The sequence below is a fragment of the Apis laboriosa genome, unplaced genomic scaffold (genome assembly GCF_014066325.1).
Source record: "Apis laboriosa isolate Shangri-la unplaced genomic scaffold, ASM1406632v1 scaffold49_cov149, whole genome shotgun sequence".
Classification (NCBI taxonomy): Eukaryota; Metazoa; Arthropoda; class Insecta; order Hymenoptera; family Apidae; genus Apis; species Apis laboriosa.
Genome location: NW_025223500.1, coordinates 2,425,475 through 2,450,809, shown reverse-complemented (window position 1 = coordinate 2,450,809; position 25,335 = coordinate 2,425,475). Strand labels below are relative to the sequence as shown.

Below are 25,335 nucleotides of genomic sequence, written 5' to 3'. Positions count from 1 at the left end.
GTTAAATTCTCGCGCATGCCACGCGTTTAACGGTGTTGTAAATTTTCACAAGTGGTCATGTCCGTGACATTTTTGCCCGCGCTTTCATAGTCACAGGTTTGTAAATCAAACAACGCTATGTATTTAAATACATGTATATTAAAATAATAGCCAAATTAGTTATAAAAAAATCGATACATTAAAATTATTTGATGAAAATTGACAGCAGATTTGTTGCATTTTATCCTGGTAAGTGTGTATTTTTAATTTTCTTATTAGCGTGGCGAATAATATAAATGCATATGTTTGTAAAGTAATTAAGTAAGTAAAGTAATAAAGTCAGTAAAGAATTTATTTTGAAAATGTGATGAATTAAATGAATTAAAAGTTATTAACATTATCAATATATAATTCAATAAATTTAAAAAGAATTAAATGTAAGTTGCAAGATGATAATATTTTTTAATCTATTATTTATATATGTACTTTTAAGAAGTAAAAATCTATTCATAAAAATGTTTATAAAATATATTGAATTATAGATATTCATGAAATAAAATGTCAAATTTCGAAATCTTTTTGTTATTGCAAAAATTCATGAATTTATATTATTAATTATAAATTTTTAATTTTTTTCTGTAAGAATCATTAAATTTTTTTAAAATAGCGATTTAAAAACTTTATTTTATCTAATTAATTATATATTTAATATATATTTTTTTTTATTTAGATTGTACATAAAATGAATATTTTCTAATTATTTTGATAAAACAATTTTATTTTTATTAAATCATTTTCCTAAATTTTTCTTATAGTTTATTTAATTACTGAAGAAGAGAAAGGGCAGGTTAGAAGTAAAAAATCAAAAAGACAAATATAATTACATTATGACAAATACGATATGTTAATGAATAAAAAAAATATGAAAAATTCCTTGCTTCATTTGAAGACAAGCAAAGATGATTGTGTATCGCTCGCGAATGAAATTCGCGATTCCTTTCACTGCAAAATGAAGAGGTTAACGACCTTATATAATAATAGATATTCTATGTTTTCTTATTTCTGTATTCTATATTTTCTTCATTTTTCTTGGTTTTTTTATTTTTAAATACCAATTGTTATCAATGTAAATTCAGTATTTTTTAATCAAATATGATTTATTTTAAATTATTAGAAATAATTGTTAATATAAATTGTTAATATAAAATAATATATCAATAATATATATATAAAATAATATTAAGAATGAGTCAAATAATTTATCACGTCGCTTACAGAAACGCGAAGTGATTCAAACTCGTCCTTATTCAGCTGTTTTGTCCTACTTTATATAACACCTTTGGAGAAGAACACAGGGAAATCGCAAAATCATTCCGGACTTCGATTAAACTTTAATATGTGCACTAATATAAAGTACAATACACACATAAAATAAAATTTGAAAATTCCTTAATACACTAATAATAATTATTAAAATTTAAGAATATGAATTAAACAATTTAATAATATTATTTAATTCTAATATTCTATAATTCTATAATTTCAACAATTATATAAATAAAAATTTTATTTTATTTTCAAAGTTAAAATAAATTTAAATGAATTCACAAAAAAGAATTAAATAAAAAAGTTGATTGCTTCAAATATTTTGTTAGTTTGTTAGCATTCAATGTATATATTGTTAATATTTCAAGTTTCTCAATGTTATCATATAAAAACGATCAATACACATGTGTATTATTAATATAATATTAATATAATATTATTAAATAATAAAAATGTTGAAAATTTTGAAATATTGATAATATATATTGATCATATAAAATTATCGCTATTTATGTTCCGAGATGCAAATTAAATTCTAAAAATTTAAAGACAATATGAAAAAAATGGATTATAAAAAAGATACGATAGTTTTTTCTAAATTAAATTGCTATTTTACTTAAAATATTATTATAAGTGATTTTAAATAGAATATATTATTTATTATATTATTTATATTATTTATTTTATTATATTATATATTTATATTATTTATTTTATTTTTAATTATCGTATTGTAATTATATTATTTTTCTATTTTTTTTCTATGAATATGTTTATGAATGATCATCAATATCAAGGTTAAAATCGATATATAATCGAAATATAAAAATATTGATATTGATATTTCACAGAAAATTCGTATGTAATGATTGATTGAACTTTGTGCGTATCGCGTAATGTGCGTATGTTGCTGATGTATTAATCATTCCATGTTATCAGTTGAACATTTAAAATAGGGATATTACAATCTAAATGGATTCTGAAAAATTCATTAGAGCGTAACTTTGTCCGATTTATTTGTCGTAATTATGAAACATTATCATTTATAATGACATTTAGTATAAAAATTAGATAAAAAAATAAAATTACTGTTTCCTGTTTGATAAAGAGATAATATGATTTTTTGTAAAGTAAAATAATTTAGCTTTCAATTATTTAAAAAAATAAATAAAATATATATATATATATATATATATATATATATATGTATGTTTTTAAATCGAAATAAAAAAATAAAAAGATACATAAATAATAGTTTAACAAACTTTAATTTTGTTTATTTATTTGCTATTATTTTGGTCAAGTTTAAAATGAAATAAAGATTAATAATTTTATGAATTGTTTGAAAATAGGTTTAAATAAATTGAAATATTGGGTTAGGAAATAGGAATTAGAAATAGAAAATGTTTTAAAAAATAATTTTGATATATAATATATATAATGTTTCAGATTTTATAATTCAAAAATTTATTATTTTATTTGCTTTTTATCTTTGTTAAATAAAATAGATATATTCCGACATATAAAAATCATATAAGTTACATATAATAGATTATACATTAGAATCTATTCTTTCGTTAATAATATTGTTATATTTAAATAAAATTTTAATAATATTTTTACATTTAATTACATGGAAAATTATTGAACATATATTTTTAAAAATATGACATTTATTTTTTTTTGATTTGTCTAATCTTTCCTTATAACTTCTATATCTAGCAATATATATATTTTTCCATTTTTTTAAATTCTGATGTTATCATCGTTACTATTGCTGTGAAATAATAAATAAAAAAAGCTAAAAAAAATAAAAGTAAAAGTAAAAAAAAAAATACAAACGCAGAATAAAATATATATTTTTTTATTTTTGATTTTCTTTACTTTTTTTTGAATATTGTATAATAAAATATTGTATTATAAAATATTTGTATTTAGATGTATTTTCTTCTTATTTATACTTTTATTGTTTATTTATTTACTTATTATTTATTTATTTAATATTATGTAGCAATTATATATTATTTTTATTTTATTACTCTTTTATTACAATAATAAAATCATATTAAAAATTTTAAAGATTTAAATCTTATTTTAAAGATTTGAATCTTATAATGATTTAAAATTCAAATATTTTGAATCGTTATAAGAATAGATAAAATTATAAAATAATGTTACTTTAAAATTTCAAGTTAGATGTTTATTTATCAAAATTTTAAAAATAAAAAATATGAGTAGAAATAATTTTTTGCAAATTTAGATATTGAAGAAGAAAATTATGATATTAAATATCGTAATACAATGTTTTTTATTTCTTTGGTCATGTTACAGGAGCATAATTTGTAAATAAAAATAAAAAAAAATATTTTTTTTTTGTCTAAAATAATATTCAATATTAATAATATTTATTATAATGTTAATAAATTTTCATTACATATTATTTTCATAAAATATAATTGTTTTTAAATTTTTGAATAAATGGAGATATAATGTAAAAATAATATAAAGATGATCAATTTTTATTTCTATCTTTCTCTTCTTTTCTTTTAATTTAATAAATAATTATTAATGCCGGTTCTATGCATATAATATTTAATATCTATTTATCTATAATTTTGTAACAAATTATTACATAAATTTCATATAACATTTTTTCTTTCTATTTTTATTTCTAGATGATATTTTTGAAGAGAACATCCTTTATATAATCACTCCTTATTAGTAAAACATTAATAAAAGAGAGATTTAAAAAACTAATTATTATATCGCAGTGAAAGTTTAATGCGTAATAAATGTACGTATATAAATAGACTTACTAGTTAATATATTCTTATATCTTAATATTAAGACTTTAGAGAAAATATTAAGTCAATATAAAAAATATTTACTATTTCCATTTCTTAGTAAATATATTTAGTAAACAATATATACGTACATTGCTATAACATTAATAAAAATATTAATATTAATTAAAATAACTTATTAAAAAATACTTTTTAAATTATTGAACTGAATTACTGATTAAATTTTTTCGCGGATCATTATAGACGATCGACAATGTCGAGCGATAATTATTATTTTATTATTATTTTGGTAATTTATTTTGTTTCAATATTGAATTAATTTTTATCAAAGGAACAATCATTGTAATTGTACTATTATAGATATTGTATGTGATATGTATATATATTGGTTGGTAAATGTACATATTTACTAAATTGTTTTTTCTATTGCAACAATTATATAATATAAAATATAATGTTCTGACAAGAAATTCTCTGCAAAAAATACGAATCTGATTGATTAATTTCAATATTCTTAATATATTCTGGAAGCATTATATCTAGAACTAAAATCATGTAACGTTGTGTATCACTGAACGAAAGAAGAGATGCTCAACTTGCCTCTTGCTATCTCACAAAATTTCTCATTAGCCGTGAATAATACATTAGAAAAAAAAGTAGATATAATATAATCATTTTTTAAATTATGTATATTTTTTATTAATGACACAATAAATAAAAGATTAAAATAAAAGCGATTGTTTTAAATTTATATTTCAAAATAATCTATACTTCAGAATATGTCAATATTGACGTTAAAATTGTTTTTATAAATAATATGATTATTTTAAAATTAAATAAACATTAAATTAACAAAAATAATTATTATATTTTTATAGCGTTAATAATTTTTAATATTATATAATATTTATATAATAATATTATAAAACGATGCATTTAATCATTAAAAATATCAAACTAATAAAATTAATCTGAAGTAAGAAATTTTTTTCATAATATTTATATTTTTTCTTTTCCTTTTAACTACTTTTTTCTTTTCATTAAACATTACATTATTATTATATATATATTTTATTGTTATATTTTATCATTATAATTGTTGTATTTTATTATCAATTATTTTTATTAATATCTGATTGTGCCTGTATTATGTAATTAATTAAATTCTATTATAAATTAAATATGATATATATATATTAATTTATTCGTGGGATATCTTTTGAAAATCGATAGTAGAAATAGAAAGAAATACAAAATTGATGAATAAAAATTTCGATTGAGATTTATTTTTCGAGTTATAAGTTATTTAATATTATGCTGAAGGTATTTATATTGTATATATATATCCGAACTGGACTTTGAAATCTATTTTCCACGATGATTTCATTATTATATTTAGAATTTAAAATGATAATTATATTTTACTATTGTTTTTTGTGTGATTATATTTTTTTATTAGGATTAATATAATAATTAATATATATATATTTTTTTCATATAAATTATTTTTTATAATTTTTTCTAATTTTTTTTCTTAATGAAAAATGATACATTATATAAAAAATAAAAATTATATTATATTTGTAAGAAATAAATATTTCATATGATGACTAATATAATCATATTAATATTCATTACAATATTAATATTAATATAATGAATATCACTTAATTTCTTTTATATAATATTTAAAATAATTGTAACTTGATATTTTGCAGGAATGTTATTATTTTTTACCATATTAATCATGATTTATTTCTAAATTTTAAACGAGTTGATGATAATAATTGTTTGAATATTTAATGTAAACATTATTATTTGCATTTTAAATATTGTAGAAATTATAATTCCTACTTTGCTTCCATATCTTTCTAATATAAAATAACTTGCACGCAAGGTATGATTATCATCCATATTTATAATAATATAAATTAATTGATTATAGTTATTTAACTTAAAAATATAGATATAACAAATATCATAATTATAATAATTTAAAAATATAAATATTTTATTTATTTAACACATTAATTTTTAAATAAATTTCCGATTTAAAAATATTATATTAATTTTATATAATAGCAACAAAATATTTTTAATATTAATAATATTAATATTTTTTATCAAAATATTTTCTATCTAATTTTTTTTAAATGCTTAAATATAAAAGAAATCATTTTTTAAAATAATTTTACATAATTCGTATTCATTTTTCTGTTTTAACTTTATTATTGTTTTTATGAGCGTTATTTGGATATTATATTCTAATTCATATATCTAATTCTATTCTATAAATTTTCAATTATCGAATAATCAAGGAACTATTATATTTATATTTGTCGAGTATTATTGATAAAAATTAATTCATTCATTTAACTTATTATTTACTTACAATTAATTTATACTTCAACATACTAACAATAAATTCAAAATACATATCATTATTACTAATGACTGTTTAATATTATTATATGTTAAGTTTGAAGATTAAATATATAATATTAAATGCTATATTTAATATATTTATTATTTTATGTATGAAAGATTTCTTATATTTTATTCGTATTTTATATATCGTATTAAAAATAATAAAAGCTGAACTTGAATTTATACCATTTCTTGTAAACAACTGTCAGTTTGGATCTTTTGATCTTCGTGGACTTTCATTGTTGATTCACTTTATATGATAAGATTTGTGATGTACTTCGACCAACTGTTATAATTTATAGCTATTGTCTCATAAATGGAACATATAAATACTTGTGAGTAATATATTTTTTCTATGACAATCAATTTTTTATATTTACACTTTGTATGTAATTTGTAAAAATTTAATCTTTATACTTTTATATTGAAGCTGTATAAAAACTTATATTCATGTAATAATTTTAATAAATTGGTTCTATTCTTATTGCATCCTCTTTCAAATCATTAAAGAAATCTTATTTATTTTTAATTATTTTACCAGAATGTTGTACTATTAGAATTTCAAGAAGTATAAATGGGCGTTACTAAAGTTCGACTGAACTTTTGAAACAATGATTGTCGTTAATTCCATAAACAAGATTACAGTTATCGCAGTAGAGATAGATTACTTTATTCTCTTTGAGGAAGTTTGCTCAACGATCAACTTTTTCAATGTCGTTGATGCTTTCGCTCTTTTAAACAATGTTATATACTTTTTTGACTTTTTTTTTTGACTGGCATTTCTTTACTCCCTACATCTCAACAACAAAATAAACAAAAAAAAAAAAAATGAAAAAAATAAATGTCAATATTATTGGTTATTTATAAGCAATTTAAAATTCTAAAAAAAAATAATATTAGTAGAAAAAAATACTTCATAAAATATAAAACCATCATCTTAATCTTTTAAATTAATTTTAAAAATCTTTTTAAATTACTCTATAAGTCACATTTCAATATTTCATTGAACTAATTTTCTTATGAGAAGATTTTTTTGTATCTTGTATCTTATCGATATTTCTATCGAGATTATAATAAGAATTCGATTATCTTATCGATGATATTGCTTCTAGAACATATTTTAGATAACTTAAGTTTTCTTGTTATTTTTCGAGTAATCGTTGTATATAACAGAAACTAAGATGCAATATCTTTCGCTTTCACCATTTCTTCCTTTCACATTTAACATATATATCTTATCCTTATATGTTAATAATCATTTCTTCATTCAAATTAAAAGTTTCAAGTTTTTTTTTTATAAGAAAAATAAAAATTACTAAAATCATTTTCTTTTTTTTAATTTCTTTTTATAATATTTACATATTGCATGTTAAAAGTTCTCAAATTTTTTTTTATGATTCAAATAATTATAATAGTATAATTATGTCATTATTATAAATTGCATCATCATTATTATTAAATAATTCAAAGAAATTTAAGAATGTTATTATGACGTAATAAAATCTCAATACTTTTTTAATTATGACAATAAGAAAATAATAGCAAATTAGTTTATGTTTCATTCATTATCTTTACAATCATTGTTAATGAGAAAAATAAACATTCATTTGATATAGTAATTAAAAAGTATTAATTTATATTCATATTTATCTCTTTGTTTTCTTTTTACCATTTGCAATATACATATATAAATGCACGAAAAAATGTGAACAAAAAACTCTAATAAATAATTTTCTTCATGATAATTTTCTTAATGATCATGGAATAATTTATCTGATTACCTATTTATGATTAATGTTTAGTTTTTGCTTGATTTTCATTAATTATATTGTATTTGATGAACTTATTCGATGACAAGAATATTGCATTTACGTGTACTTATACACATCGTGTCACAATATTGATGATCGAATTATATTCGATCTATTATCGTGTTCCTTATAAAATTTATCATAATCGAAATATAAGTTAAATTATGTCAAAATAAATAAATTTTTTTGAATTTTTATATATATTTATTATTTTATTTTTCTTATAATAAAATAAGAAAAATGAAGTATATTAAACAATATCACATTATCATATATATTGATATTTGTTTCAATTTTCATTCAATTACATTTTATATTACGTATAAATTTAATTAAATAAAATAATTTCTTGTAATCCTTTCTAAATTCATATGTGAAAATACATATCTTTTTGTATTTTAAGTGATATTATAATAAATTTTTTTCATATAAATAAAGAAAATAGTTAAGAAATCTCGTATTTCGTGAAAAAGGAATAGAAATTGAGACAAGAGACAAACAAAAAGATTAATTTATTTTTATTATTATAAACTAAAAAAAAAAAAGCTAATAACTCAAGTAAAATAAATCGGATATCTAAAATATATCTAAAATATCTAAAATATTTTTTAAATTAGTAATTATTAATTTAGAGAATAGATATGTATTTTCTTACAAAATATAATTCTGTGATTGATTAATTAAAAATTTAAATTAATTAATTGATAAATTAAATAAATTAAATAATTATTTTGATTGCATTTAATAAAATGCAAATAAATAGAATTGACTTTCATATGTTCAAATAGAAAGGAAAATAACACTTCAAAATGAAAAAAAAAGTGAAAAAAAATAATATACATAGAAGTAGTGAAATAATAGGAACAAAGTAATGATTAAATAAACAATATGATGGGAATAGAAGTTCTAAAAACTTTTTAAGCAATTAACTTTAAATAAATTATAAAATTAAATTACAATAATCTTTTATATAATTTTTAAAAAATTTTACTAGATTAAAATATTAATTTTGCTATAATTATATTTTCTCTATATCTTTTATAATAATGATCTCTTGCTTTCTGATTACAGCTATATGGTGTTTATTGGTCTATGTTTAATTGAAAGCTTATAATTGAAAATTAATATTCTCCGGCTATTTCATCAATTCGTGCAAGATATTTAACAATGGAAATATTAATGCACGAGATGAGTAATGGCCAGGAGACAAGCACAGTTGATACGAAGATTTACACCATAAATAAACAATCAACAAAAAAAATAGAAAATGCACAAATCAAAGATGAAGAACGTTTCATGAAAACCGACCCGGCGGATACCGTTGATATTGTCTTCGAAAACATCACATATACGGTGTCACTCGGTTGCAGGAAAGGTCAGTGTTCTTTCAAACTTGAACGCTTTCTTTCTCCTTTTTCCATCCGTTTGCTTTTTTAGAGTAACAATTTTTCTCAACAAATAATTGAAACATTAATCGACAATCTAATAAAGCTAGGAATTATTAAAGTTAAACCAATGACTATTATATTTATTTAAAAAAAATATTAGCTCGATTTTATATTTTTATTAAAAAATTATATATTTATGATATATATAATGATATAACATTTAGAAAAAAAAATTTATGAAAAATATATTTTTCAAAAGTTTTAAAAAAAATAATTTTAAATTTTGAAAAGTAATTTTAGAACATCGTTTTTTTTATGTACTTTATATTTAAAACTGCTACGTTAAAATGGAATTTCTTGTAATTTCTAGTTTAAATAAATGTTCTAGCATTTTTAGACGAACAAATCTAACCTAATTTCTCTTTCCTAACAAAGATGATAGCAAATGTTAAAATTTTAAATTTCTCAGATATTTGATTATACATTAGAAGATATATACATTATATAATATATAGTAAATAACAAAGTTTTAAATGATAAAACATTTTAATTAAAGAGATCATTATAAGGTTAAGTACATACAAGAGACGCACTATTGTTACGAGTTCGGAATGATAATTTCATACTTTTATAATTTTCATAGCAGAATCGATTATATGCATTGTATCATAAATCTGAATTTTGTTGTAAATTGCACAATTTCGTAGTTATCATTCAACGATAATTGTAATTCAATAATAAAAGTCGCTCATGTGTATCAGACTTAAGAATTAACAACATTTAATCGTATTTCGAATATATATTTATGTATATATTGGTTATGTGAAGTTATATATATATATATATATATATATATATTTGGACATACATATATTGAAAATGTGTCCACATATCTATATATATATATATATATTTGGACATACATATATTGAAAATGTGTCCACATATCCACCTGATGTTTAGACTAAATAGATAAACCATTGCGAATTCATAACAATAATTCCGTATTTCATACTTTATAGTTTCGTAGTGGGATTGCATCATTTAAAAATATAAACCTATCGAATTGCGCAGTCGCAATGAAATCGCAATAAAAGTTGCTTATTTTATTATTAACATCAAGTTTTATAAAAACCTATATAGGTATACATTATTATGCATTATTCATTTATCACATCATCATTACATGATATATTACATATTCTACAATATTAATATGCAATAATACATGTTTACTATTATCCATTTTAACATACAATATTGATATTCAGATACATAATAAGTCAAATTATTTCTAAGAAATCTTGAAGAAAATTAATTAAAGAGTTAGTTAATAAAGAGAATTTATATATTTATATATTTTATATTATATATAAAATATTTATATATTTTAAGATGTATAAGTACATATATATTATTATATTCTAGGACATAAAATATATGTATATATATATATATATATACACATATATATATATAATACTTTAAATATTTCTTCTCTATTTTCTAGTATGAAATATGCTACTGACAGGTATATATATATATATATATATATATATATTAAAATCTTAGTTATTTATTAGAATTAATAGAAATAATGATAATCAGTTTATAAAGTAAAATCCTGATTAGCGTGTTAATATTATGCATATTTCCTGTGCATGTTTCTATAAATAACAACTTTTGTTTATATATTTATACATAAAATGTATCATTTACTAATCTGTTTAATAAAAATTACTTATGTACATGATAACTTTATTTTATTAATTGCTGACAACTTTGATTTTTATAAATATGAGATCGAGAAAATTACAAAATTCTTTTCGCTTTTTTAATCATTTGAATAAATTAAATATTGTATTAAATATTGAATAAATTTAATATTTGCATCAATCAAAGAAATTGTTTACAAATCTAAGCAATAATTTTCTTAACTTTTTTAACATTGAATATTGAACGTCATTGTTATTAGATTTTTAATCTGAATAAATATATCTATCTTGATACTGTGTTTTCATATTATTTCTCCTTAATATCAATCGCATATATCTTATAATCTTATAATCATATATAATTATCTATCTTATAATCACATATAATTAATTTCATTATTATAATTCATGCGCGATATATTCTTTAAGTCACAATGGTTAATGTTGCAGGTCAAAAGGAGATATTACACGGAATCAATGGAAGACTTCCAGCAAAACATTTAATCGCCTTAATGGGTCCGTCCGGAGCGGGAAAGTCGACCTTACTGAATATCCTGTCGGGGTTCAGGACGACTGGTGTTGATGGAAATATCAACATCAACGGTCACGCCCGAGAAATAAATTCTTTTCGAAAGTAAGCATTTTTTATTAGTGAATATGATTATATATATGATTATATAATATTTTCATATTATTAAAGATTAAATTATTTTAAATCATTATATACTGCAGTTAATAAATTTGAAAAAATTTCAAAATCTTGAAAGTTGACCGTGCATGAATTATTTTTTATTATATAAATTTTTTTTTTGTTATTTATAAAAAATTGTTTCTTCTATTATGTTAATCTTTTATTTTATTTACATTACATTTTAATTTCTTTTAATAATCTTTTATAATTTTTTTTTGTTATTCTTTAATGTTTTCTAAAAATTTTTTAATTTTCTTTTTTTTAATATTTCGTTAAACTGAATTATATTTATTGCATTTTTTTTAGAAATATTTTATACAGTTTTTATTATTAGTGAATTATGAAATATGAAATATCGACATTATTTATATAACAGATGTAATTAAATTTTATATATTTTATGTATTCTTATCTGTAATTATTGTTTCATGTAATACGTATCATGTAATCATTACAGATGTAGCGCATATATCACGCAAGATGACCGTTTGGAAGCTCTCTTGACGGTCAACGAGAACATGACAGTCGCAGCTGACCTCAAGCTGCCCACGAGCACCCCCAGATACGAAAAGGAAGCGATAGTGAGTAACAATTTATTCTCGAGGTCAACTAGTAAGATTTCAATATCTTTTATTGCATCGCTGGTAAATTACAGCATGGAAATACAATAAGATAAAAAAATTTCTATCATAAAATACTTAAATACATATTTATACTATTTATTCAAGAAGAATTTTAAGATACTTTTTTTGAAAATATTTAAAATATTTAATTAGATTTTACATTCTTTGTATTAAATTATATTATATATTGAATTTTTAATACTTCGATTTTTTTTTAATATAAATTTCACTTTAAATATTATTGTTATATTATTGTTATATTATTGTTATATTATATATTATTGTTATATTAAATATATTGTTATATTTAAATATTATTGTTATATATCTTAAAAACTAAAGAATACAACATATTTCATAAGTTAATATTATCAACAAATTCTTATTTTTCGAAAAATATAGAATCTGAAGATTATCAATAAGGCATCTTACGTTATATTTGTTAAACAATAATTTTTTGAATTTAAAGAATTGTTTATTTGTATCTGTGTATATTATTATGAAAAAAAATTATGTATTATAATATTTTGTATTTAAAGAAAAATAAATTTTAGAGAAAATAGATTTTAGAAAAATAATTAAATTTTAGAATAATAAAAATATTAGAATAATAGAATAATAAATTTTAGAAAAGATAAAAAAAGGATAAAATTATATCAGCATATTTAATTATAAAAAAATTAATGATTCTTGTGTTGAATTCTTAATTCTAAATCAATAATGTTTTAGCAATTATCTTAACATTTTTAATCTAAAAGATTTCCCTTTTTAGATTGAAGAAATTCTCACTACCTTAGGCTTACGCGAGCACATGAACACTCAAACTGGTAGATTAAGTGGAGGACAAAAAAAAAGACTGTCTATTGCTTTGGAGTTAGTTAATAATCCGACCGTTATGTTCCTTGATGAACCGACAACGTCAGTATAAATATTGATTTATATGTTATTTTATATTTTATTTTAGTATATTATATATTATAATACATTTAATATTATACTATTATTTATAGATTTATATTATATTTTTATTATATATAATGAATATTTCAGAGGTTTGGATAGTTTATCATGCACACAAGTAATAAATTTATTAAAATTACTTGCACGGCAAGGAAGAACAATTATCTGCACAATTCATCAGCCTAGCGCAACGATTTTTCAATTGTTTGATCTGGTACGAGGTATTCTTTATTGTAACTTTTTTTTACATTATTTGCTCATAATTGTTATATTTTATTCAATATTATATTTGCTTAATTTTATGATTGCAGGTTTATATATTATCAAAAGGAGAATGTCTATTTCATGGTTCAACCGATCATTTAGTTTCCTATTTAGAAAACATCAAATTGCCATGTCCTGTGTATTATAATCCAGCTGATTATGGTATATGTTATTGTTAAATAAATGTTATACATATTTATTTGTCTATCTAATCAAATATAATATTTCTTCGAAAATATTATGTTTGTGATGATTCATTGTTAAAACTTCTTTATAGAAGTGTTAAGAACTTTTCTTCTTTTTAGAATCTATAACAAATTAGATTAATATAATTAGATAAAAATATGCTAAAGAGGAAAACATTTTTTATACATATTTTTTATATTTATTCTTTCTTTTTTTTTCTTTGCAGTAATTGAATTGGCTTGCGGTGAATATGGAAAAGATAAAATATCGTTATTAGTATCAGCTGCGGAAAATGGCAAGAATTTACAATGGTTCAAAAATTCTAATACTTTATTAGAATCGAATGGTCTAAAAAGTATGTTTTCGTTTTTATTGTATAATATTATATATAAATTATATAATAAAAAAAAGAAACATATATTAGTAATATTATATAAAAATTGAATTAATAATAATATAAGTAATTAGATATTGATTCAAATAATTATATTTTTTTTTTTACAGCATTGCATTCATATAAGAATTTGAATATAAGTAATAAAAATAGTCTTCAAGCAACTCCTGTAATACATCAAATCAAAATTTTAATGAAAAGAGGTTTTTTGATGTGTAAAAGAGATACTGTAAGTATTATAAAAATATAAAATTCTTAATTTTGTACACAAATATTAATTAAGTTATTCATAATTCACCAAATAATCTATATATTATAATTATATTATAATCTATATATTATAATTATATTAATCTATATATAGTAATTGATATTTCATGATATTATACATTTAAAAACATTTAAATTCTATTATTTTAGTATATATAATTATATATAAAGTATAAATATAAATTTTTTTTTTAATGTATTATCATATTTTTTTGTTAAAGACATTAACACATTTACGAATCTTAGCCAATATAGCCGTTGGCTTAATGCTTGGCCTGGTATTTCTCGAATCGGGTACAGACGGTGCCAGAGTGTTAAGTAATTATAATCTTTTGTTCTCCATTCTCATACATCATATGATGACCACAATGATGCTTACCGTAGTTACTTGTACGTAATTTTAGTTATTATATATGTTTGTAATTTAAAAATATAATTTTTAAATTACAATATAATATTAAATGATGTTCACAGTTCCCATGCAAATGAGCATTTTATTAAAGGAACATTTCAATAGATGGTACAGTTTAAAAGCATTTTACACGGCTTTATCGTTAGTCGACTTACCACTTTCGATATTTTGCTGCTTAATTTTTACTTTGATTGTATATTTTATCACATCTCAGCCATTAGAAATATCACGATTTCTAATGTTTTTTTCGATTAGTTTACTGGTAGTTTTAATATCTCAGGGATTTGGTCTTATGATTGGAGCAATATGTAATGTAATTGTGAGTATATTTTTATTTTATCATGTAGAAAATATTTAAAATAATATAAAAAATTAATATAAAAAAAATTAAAATAGCAAATATTTGTTAAATTTTAGAATGGAACTTTCGCAGGACCAACTTTATCTGTGCCAATGATGATGTTTGCAGGTTTTGGTGTATCATTACGTGATATACCAATTTATCTTAAATGGGGTACATATATCAGTTTCTTGCGATATAGTTTAGAAGGGTAATATTTTTTTTATAATATTTTTTAATTCTGTAATGTGATAGAAAATGTGATAAAAATAATGCAAAATGATAGACTTCTGTTATTCTGTTATATTCTGTTCTGTTTTTAATAACTTTTTCTAAATATTTAATACTTAAGTATATGTTATTTTTGTATTTCGATATTGATATTTTGTGTTAAATATTTTCGATATGTTATAATCTTTTTCTTTTTTTACAATTTCATAGATATATCAATGCCATATATGGACTTGATCGACCAGTGTTACCCTGTAAAGAAAAAGTTATATATTGTCATTATAAATATCCAACAAAGTTTCTTTCTGATATTGCTATGGAAGGTGATCAATTTTGGAATGATATCGTAGCGCTTTTCATAATACTTATCATAACACGGTGTTCTGCATATTTATTTCTTAAATGGAAAATTATATCTGTTCGATAAACCGATCAAAACTCGTTGACGTTCCTTCAAAACTGCCATTCTAACGTAATTTCTTATATATGATAATTTAACTATAGGATATTATGTAAAATGAAAATGAAAAATGTATATATCTATTTATATTCATCTAATTTCGCTATTATATCTATTACAGGGTTCGTTTTATAATAAAATAAGATACTATATGATAAAATTTTTAAGAAATTGATAATTTCTTACAAATTTTCGAAAAAAATAAATATATTGCGCACTTCAAATTTTATCAAAGACAAATATTTTATTAAATTGAATATTTAAATATATACATAGATTTGCTATATATTATTTGATTTACGATTCTGAATTCGCAATATATTTGAAACAAAAGTCACGAATTATTTTTTAATTAATAATTGATAGTAATTTTGATTATTAAGAATTGTAATAAATTTTATGTTGAATATTGGATATTTTTTATTTTAAAATTAATATGCGAAATTATCATTAATGTTTTATGATCAAACATAATTTGTATTTGTAATAATGATGCAATAATGTTTTGATAAAATGATTGATTTTGTGGTTTTTTTCTTTTATAAATGAAAAAAAATTANATAATATATTTATAATGATATTTTCCGAATTATTCGGAAATTAGGTGTGATATTTAAAAATTGCTCAATAGAAGTCAATTATCAATGCAATTATTTTTTTTATTGCAAATTTATAAAAAATTAAAAAATGATTCTCAATTATATATTAAGTATACTTCTGTATGCGATTATATATGCTCATTTTTTTATAACATAATTTATGACATCATAAATTTTTCATACTTGTAATTGTCATTTATGCGTATATATATATTTAAAGTATTTTTATATAATCCTTTCTATTTTATATATCTAAGATATATTATATATCTAATATATTTATATTTGGGATCAAAAATGTAGTTAATTATTTATTATGTATAATAATTCGATATCGCAAATTTTTTTATTTTTTCTCTAATCTCTAAACTATAATACAAATATATATTTATAAAACTTACATTTATATATATGTATTTATATAATTCTGTGATTTCCATAATTGAAAAAAATATTTTTGAAAATATGAAACTTATAATAATTGTTCATTGATTATGAATTAGATTTGCTTCTAGCAAAGATTATTCCACTTATTTATATAATATTAAAAATTGATAAATTTACTTACTTATTAAAACTCATAAATTTTGTTTAGTTATTAATGAATATAAATACATATATATAAGAGATTAACTAAATTGAAAAAAAATTGTGAAAATTAATTCAATATTGATGAATATAATGAAAATTATATTAATAAAAAATCTATTTTAAAGTTCTATTTCAAAGTTGAAAATTGAAATGAAAACTTCATAGTTTTCATATATTTCAAAAGTTAAAATTGAAATCAAAACAGCATTTAGAAATATTGCTTATACACACAAAAGAAAATATTCTCTGTTCTTATCTATTTATATAAGATTCGATAAACGTTATCATAACATGTATTTGAAGAGAAACTGTTCAGTTTGATATTAATTTTCTTCTAATAATAAATCGAATAATTATAATTCAATTTTATTAATATTTCAGAATTTGAAAAATTTATAAAATAAAATTCATTAAATAAATAATAAAATTCATTATTGAAAAAGAAGATCTCATTGTTTTATAATTATCTATAATAAGCTTCTAATCAGAGAAAAGATCAAAGATATGATATATCTATTTTCTTATTCGTCTTATTTCTTAATTGAAATAATATATATAAATTGGATCATATCAGATAGATAAAAAAATAATGAATAAATAAGATTAAATTATATAGTTACATATTAATATCTAGTTATTATTCTCTATGAATACTAAAATCTTAATATTTTATCATATAAATTTCATAATAAAGAAGTAAAAGAAATAAATAATTTATTTTGCTGTAAATAATATATATTTCTATAGCAAAATAAAATATATAAATAGATAAATAAATAATCATTTATAAATTCATATATAATTCTTGTATCTGTCTTGTTTCTATGTAATCAAATATTTTTTATTATAAATTAAATTTATTATAAAAAAAAATTATTATAAAAACATATGTATTTTATTATATCTTATATTATTTTTTTTTTAATGCTTTGTATATTTGAAAATTTATCAATATAACAATATTAAAATAGAAAATTTAAAAATATTAATATTAATAAGTTTTTTTTTTATAAAACTATTAGAAACATGAAAAAGTAAATATACATACTAAATACATCATACATGCATTATTTAGCTTTGTGTGTTTTCCATTTAAGTACTAAATATGTCATAATTTGTAAACATAATATCCAAAGACATAAACCTAATATAATTGTGTAATAAGAAATTTTAGGCATATCCATTTCTTCCAGAATTTTTTTAGGTGAACGTAAATGACAATAGATTTCATAACATCGCAATTTTTCTCTATTTCCATCATAAATTGCTTGCAGAATACCTTCAAATGCATATCTATATCAAAAATAATTTTGTTGTATAATTAATTTTATATAAAAATAACAAATCTTTAATAATTAATATACCTAAAAAAACTAATGGCACATAAAGGTTGAAGATATGATACCATCTCGCTAAATTTCAGGAAAAATCCGGCAAATAGTATCATTGGCATATTGAAAGCAGGGATTAAAAAGATACCTAACTGAAAATATTAATTAATTTTTTTAGTACGCTATTTTACAAAACATATAAATCATATTGTTATTAAATTATGTGAAATATATAAATTTATTTGCCATATATGAATTAATATGATATAATGTAATGTATTATTATTTCAATAATCTATTTGATACTATAAAATCAACAATTTAAATATGTTTCAAATTATTTATTACTTGCGTATCGAATGCAGCACCAACGAGCATTCCCGATGATTGTCCAAGAATCGTTATTAAAATACAAATCAACCAAGTATGTAAAAATCTATTGAATTCCATTGGTTGACCAGTCATGTAATATGTAATGATGATGAACACTGAAGGTATGATAATCTATAAAGATATTATTATTATATTTAAAATGATTTTATTTTTTTTTTTGAAAAAATATTAATATTATTATTTCGCATACTTGTAATGGTAAATCTGATAAAACTTTCACCAAAAAATAAGATTTTAAATGATACCAATTATTTAAATACTCTCGTAAGAAAACAGCAGTTTCTACGGGAACTGAAAATATAACGAGGATTAATGTTGAATCAATTAAATATTTAAATATTGCAAAAACAGTGTTAATAAATATTTAACTTACACATTTGCACAGCCGGCATAGAATTTGCAAAATATAAAAACAGTAAAATGAAAAATATACAAGCTATATTACTGTTAGCTTTATTAGCATTAGTTCCAGAATCATAAAAAACTACACCTAGTAGAAGAGCTACTATTATATGAGCTGCAAATCTTAATTTTGTTAAAGTCTATAAAAAAATAAAATATTTTGTACAAAAATGAAATATAAAGAAAATCGAATTCATATTTGATCGAAAAGGTATATAACTTTTGATGTAACAACTAACATTGTCTCTTTTAATACAAATTATTGCTCTCAATAATAAAATCTTCTGTTCGTTCCAAATAAAATATAATTTCGATTTGTTGATAATATTCAATTTTGGAGTAGATGTAACATCTGTTGCTAAAATATGATTTCTATACTTTATAATTGTTAAATTGTGTAAATATAAGTTTAAATTAAAATATAATTACTTATAATAGAATGTTGGAAACATATTTTCCATTTTAAATATTTATCATGACTAATTTTGCGTAGATTGTTTAAATCACCATTTCTTTCGCCTATCACTACTTCTAGAACTATAAAAAAATTAAAGATATCAAATAATTCTAATGTTAATGTTATTTACATTAATATATATTATATAATTCTAATATTATTAATTATTAATATATATTATTGCTTACTAAATTCAGATATATTATAAAATTGAGGACACAGATAGCCTGCTTCACTAAAGGTACAAAAAACATCGTTCCAAGGTCCACAATAGAAGGAAATTCCATTGTGTATAACTAATAAATCATCAAATTGTGATATTATACGACTGCTGGGTTGATGAATTGCACAAACAATCGTACAACCTCCTTTTGCTATTTTATGTAATAATTCGATTACCTATTTGAAAAATTCGATAAATCATTTCATAAATTGCTCCTTAAAATTATCAGACGTATATAATTAATAGACCTGATACGAGGATGTACTATCAAGTCCACTGGTTGGTTCATCTAATAATATAACAGATGGTTTTGTAATTATTTCTACGCCAATTGATAATCTTTTATGTTCTCCACCGCTTAAATTTTTTACTAAAGTATTTAAACAATTCGTCAAATTTAAGTTTTCCGCTATTTCCATTATCTGTAACATTAAATTCATAAAAAAGATGCCAATATATTCATGAGACATCTTTGGAAAGTTGATTCTAGAAAATTAGAAAGTATATATATATATATAAAGATATCTAATATTCATAAATATATGAAGTAAGTATTCAAATTTATTGCTTTTGCATTAAATTAATATTTAAATATGAAATTGCAATGTCATGAGATCAAAAATTACGAAAAAGAAGAATAATTTTAGTGAATTTTGCTAAAAAAATGTATATACAAGTATATCTATTAGAAATATCTGATTAATAATTGATTCAAATATTTTTTTTAATGAAAATAACATTTTTTTCTTTCAGCATATATGTTTCTAATATGGTCTATTTATGGTTTTAATTTGATAAGAACTAGAAATGTGTAAAGTTTAAAAAATGAATTTTATTTGTTCAATATATATTCAATATATATATTGTTCAATAACTTCTTAAAAAATAAAATATTTTAAAAATATGTTTATTTCTACTATCTCCATTTTTATAATAAAAATATTTTTTTTAAACATAATCTTAATAAATTGTTTAAAATCATTATGTACAATAAAAATATAAAAATGAATGTGCAATAAATATTTTAATAAAAATGAAATAAATATATAATATTTATAATATATTCATGAATTAATCAATAAAAAAATTTCTTATAGATAGATTATATTAAAAATAATTTTTTCGGATTTCTATTTTGTACATTTTTTGAATTTTAATTAAAAATGCATGGATTTCAATAATTCTAATAAAATACAAATAATCTCTCTTTATTTTGAGTGTAAAAATCAATTACTTTTATTTGATATTAATTTAATTATTGTTAAGATCATATTAAATATCTAATTCGTATAAAAAATGTTTAAAATTATAAGTAAAATAGAGCCATCTCATTTCATTTAGTAAATTACTCACTGAATTATTCACATTAAATTACACATATTAATTATAATATATATTAATTATAATAATTTATATTTATTTAAATTTATTTATTATATTTATAATTTGAAAAATATACCTTTTTGGATGGACATTTTTTCATATTAACTTTTACATTTATTTGATAAATCTGCCGATTATCTCTTTGCTACCGATTTTAATAAATAATTGAAATATAAATTGTAAATCAGTTTGAGCAACTTTTTATCGTCAATCAATATCAAAAATTTTTTTCAAATAACTTGAAAATTAATCCAATCGCCTTTTTATATATAAAGAAAAAAATTATTCAAAATGATATCTTTACCAATATTTTAAGTTCAATAAGATCTAATAGTATATCTATTAGAAGTATATCTATTAAAAATATTTGATTAATACTGTAATTGAATAATTTTAATTAATCTGTAAATTTTTCGTATAAAATTTCTCAACAAATTTTTTTCCCTATACAAATAAAAATTTTCATTGTATAATTTCTAAAAAAATTTAAATTAACCTACAATCAGATTAATGGCATATGGTTCATCAATATTTTTAACTTTCAAACGTGCTGCAATATATAATGTTTCTTTCGCAGTAAGCAAAGGTAATAAAACAAATTCTTGTGGCAGGAAACATGCTTGTTTTCGAAAAGCACTACCATTCCATTTTTTACCATTAACGATAATTGAACCTTTGACATTAGTGGTTTTCAAAGAGCATATAGTACGAAGTAATGTAGTCTTTCCTGCACCAGAAGGACCAATAATCGCCATTAATCTTTCGGGACGAAAATATCCTGTCACATTTTCTAATATCTTCTTTGATTTTCCTATAAAAAAAAGAAATTGAAATAAATAAATAATGCAAATATATTTGTTGAAATTTATTTGACAATTATCGATTTGCTATATCCAATGTAAAATTAAATTGCTTATATAAATTTAATTTAAGAAACTTCAAAAAATATTTTTGTGAATTATTTTAATCTTTAGAATATCTAAAATTTCATTTTTTAAATTTTATTTACTTTGTCCAAATAATATGTATATTATATATTAAGACATTTATTACAAAATGGATATTTATTCAACATTGTTCAAAATTTTTCAAAAAAATTTTTTTTTTAAGTATCGATCTTATAAATATTTACTTTTAAGAATATTTTAATTCAATTCTTTTCTTTATTCTATTTCTTTTTATAAAATCTATAAAATATTTATTTACAGGAGCCGTTAAATAAATACACATAATTATTTTCGTTTATTATGTTTAACAAAGAAGATATTTTATATTTTATACATAAATTATTTTTGATAATACTAATAACTTTTTCTTATTTTTTTTGTTATATTTTTATTATTTTATCATTTATAAAATAACAATAAAAAAATTATCTTTTAATTAAAAAGATAAATTTACTAATACAATTCATCTTCTTATTAAAATTTTTAAATTATATTTTCGATCTTTGATATCTGCATTAATTAACATTATTTTTTACTTTAACGTGATATCTATTTTGTACATTTTTTGAATTTTAATTATCGTATTATCGTATTTATTATTATACAAATTGATTTATTAATGTAAATTAATAAAAATAATTACTGGCAATTTATAATATAATAATCTGTATAAATAATTGATTAAAATAAATGAAAATCATCAAAATATGTAGTAAAAAATAAACAAAAAGAAATATCATTTAAAAAAAAAATATAAAGAGCGTATAAAATAATATTCAATATTTTTTAATATACTATGTTAAAATTTAATTTTTAAATTTTTAAATTCAACTTTTCGAATATTTAATACGTTATTTATATTTATATTATATTTTTAGTTTTGAATTTTTGTAATTGAAATTTTAATTTATAAATTTGAATACTTATATTGTTTATCGAATATCTAAATTTGTATTCGATAAATAAAATAGAAAGCAATTAATGCTATCAATTAAAAAAAAAATATATCGTAAAAAAATATATGATAAAATTTTACAATTTTGATTATCATAATTCTTCATTAAAATATAAATAATTTTACTATAATTTTAAAATATTTTTTAAAATTTTATTTAAAAAATTTTTAATAATTAGAAAGTTAATACTGATAAAGCAAAATAATATTTTCTTTCATTTATCGATAAATAAATTTATCCTCTTTTCTTGAACAGTACAGCTGTTCCACTTTCTTTATAAACAGTAAAAATGAAAGTACTTGCCTTTATTGGAATGGATCGTGTATGAGAGATTATTAAACTCAATGTATATTTTGGTAACTGGTTGGTTGCTTGGATTCAAAAAATTCTGATTTTCTCTCAATTGAATGGTGCATCTTTCCTCGTCGATCATTCTTATTGTTGAATCAACGATTGTATCGTAGTGATGTGCTTCCATTATTAAATTACTACGCTTGTTGATTATTAAATCTTAAACTGATCATTAAACCACTGAAATTTAATCTACGATAATGAATATTATGTTGCATTATATTATCATTCAATAATATAATTATGAGTGATGCACTTTGATATATTCAAATTTGATGACAAAATATATTTTTTTTTATTTAAAAAAAAGATTTATATTCAAATATTCAAAATTCTCTTCATTAAAAATACAAATTGTTGCTAACATACTATATTTATATTTTCAACAAATTTAGATTTCGAAATATTTTAAAGCATAACATTACTATTTTTTAATTTTTAAGACTATTTAATGGATTGTAATTTTAAATTCATTATAGTTGAATTCATTGTTGATAGTTTGACATTTTATACATAACAGATTTTATCAATTGATAAGGAATTTATAAACTTAACAGCAAACAACAAAATAAAAATTCATATTATTTATTAGAATTCATATCGAAATGATTATATATTATAAAAAAAAATATCAAATAAAAAAAGTGATATTTTGTTTATATTTTATTTGCTGGGAAGAACATTATATTTACTCACCAACGAACACAACAGAAACACACGATATGCTCGAATTCATTATAATGACTGCGACGACCGATATTAACTCTATATTGCAGGGCCGTACAATTTTCTTGTCCGCTTAGAATGATCCAATTCCGTTTGATTTTGAATTATACATAGTCTGTTATAACATATGTATATGTATTTTCTAAATATTGTTTTTAAAAATTAGATAATATTATTCAATCAAATATTATTTTTAATATATTTGAATATACAATCGATATGATAATCAATTTTAATTGATTGATATAAAATTGATAAAATTTGTTGAAAAAAATATCTTCCTACTGATTTTAATAATATGATATGATATGTTAATAATATGAAGGTAAATTTATCGCAAAATTTTAAATCTATAAAAATTTTAAATTAAAATAATTTTAATTTTATTTTAAATCATTTAAGTTATCAAATATTTTAAATCATCAGAAATGCGAAATAAAGAAAAATTTTAATAATTTGTTATAGAATATTTAAAAAATTTATATTTATTATACAATATTTAAATCTCAATTTATTAAAATAATATTTATATTACGATATTATAAAGAAATCAATTTTTGAATAATTCTTTTTTATAAACAGATTTTCTAAATTTTATCTTGAAATAAAAAAATTTTTAAATATTAAATTTTAAAAAAATTTTTTTTAATTTATCAGCAAAATTTTGAAAATCAAAAATTAGTTATTTAATAGAT

General features: G+C 19.3%; 2 protein-coding genes across 8 annotated transcripts; one reads left to right on the top strand and one right to left on the bottom strand.

Annotated features, from left to right (window-relative positions):
• LOC122716754 (ATP-binding cassette sub-family G member 4) lies at positions 1 to 16,419 on the top strand. Of its 5 annotated transcripts, none has more exons than XM_043940113.1 (13): positions 1 to 96; positions 9,419 to 9,722; positions 11,901 to 12,084; positions 12,599 to 12,722; positions 13,537 to 13,682; positions 13,815 to 13,938; positions 14,036 to 14,150; positions 14,401 to 14,529; positions 14,679 to 14,797; positions 15,060 to 15,228; positions 15,313 to 15,569; positions 15,668 to 15,801; positions 16,032 to 16,419. In XM_043940113.1, the coding sequence occupies exons 2-13, from the start codon at positions 9,515 to 9,517 to the stop codon at positions 16,246 to 16,248; spliced, it is 1,926 nt and encodes a 641-aa protein (XP_043796048.1). In that variant the 5' UTR covers positions 1 to 96; positions 9,419 to 9,514; the 3' UTR covers positions 16,249 to 16,419. The 5 variants fall into 5 exon arrangements, with proteins under 5 accessions (XP_043796048.1, XP_043796050.1, XP_043796047.1 ...); XM_043940112.1 differs by having other exon boundaries at positions 7 to 228; XM_043940115.1 differs by lacking the exon at positions 9,419 to 9,722.
• LOC122716756 (ATP-binding cassette sub-family G member 4-like) lies at positions 15,884 to 24,747 on the bottom strand. 3 transcript variants are annotated; one of them, XM_043940117.1, is made up of 13 exons: positions 24,611 to 24,747; positions 23,867 to 24,106; positions 22,161 to 22,471; positions 20,526 to 20,699; positions 20,243 to 20,453; positions 20,027 to 20,134; positions 19,837 to 19,955; positions 19,569 to 19,737; positions 19,386 to 19,486; positions 19,151 to 19,306; positions 18,836 to 18,954; positions 18,520 to 18,764; positions 15,884 to 16,073 (listed from the first exon to the last, which is right to left on the bottom strand). In XM_043940117.1, the coding sequence occupies exons 2-12, from the start codon at positions 24,039 to 24,041 to the stop codon at positions 18,539 to 18,541; spliced, it is 1,869 nt and encodes a 622-aa protein (XP_043796052.1). In that variant the 5' UTR covers positions 24,042 to 24,106; positions 24,611 to 24,747; the 3' UTR covers positions 15,884 to 16,073; positions 18,520 to 18,538. The 3 variants fall into 3 exon arrangements, with proteins under 3 accessions (XP_043796052.1, XP_043796054.1, XP_043796053.1); XM_043940119.1 differs by having other exon boundaries at positions 18,616 to 18,764; XM_043940118.1 differs by having other exon boundaries at positions 23,867 to 24,079; positions 24,611 to 24,689.
• Between the last annotated feature and the right edge of the window lie 588 nt (positions 24,748 to 25,335).

What these genes read in the sequence shown, in the direction of transcription:
- LOC122716756 (XM_043940117.1), bottom strand. Translation starts at nt 24,041, where the DNA reads ATGGAAGCACATCACTACGATACAATCGTTGATTCAACAATAAGAATG. An exon ending in CACGATCCATTCCAATAAAG is followed by an intron (nt 22,472 to 23,866) that starts GCAAGTACTTTC and finishes TTTTTTTTATAG; the next exon opens with GAAAATCAAAGAAGATATTA. An exon ending in TTATAATATATCTGAATTTA is followed by an intron (nt 20,135 to 20,242) that starts GTAAGCAATAAT and finishes ATTTTTTTATAG; the next exon opens with TTCTAGAAGTAGTGATAGGC.
- LOC122716754 (XM_043940113.1), top strand. Translation starts at nt 9,515, where the DNA reads ATGGAAATATTAATGCACGAGATGAGTAATGGCCAGGAGACAAGCACA. An exon ending in GATACGAAAAGGAAGCGATA is followed by an intron (nt 12,723 to 13,536) that starts GTGAGTAACAAT and finishes TTCCCTTTTTAG; the next exon opens with ATTGAAGAAATTCTCACTAC. An exon ending in TTCCTTGATGAACCGACAAC is followed by an intron (nt 13,683 to 13,814) that starts GTCAGTATAAAT and finishes TGAATATTTCAG; the next exon opens with AGGTTTGGATAGTTTATCAT.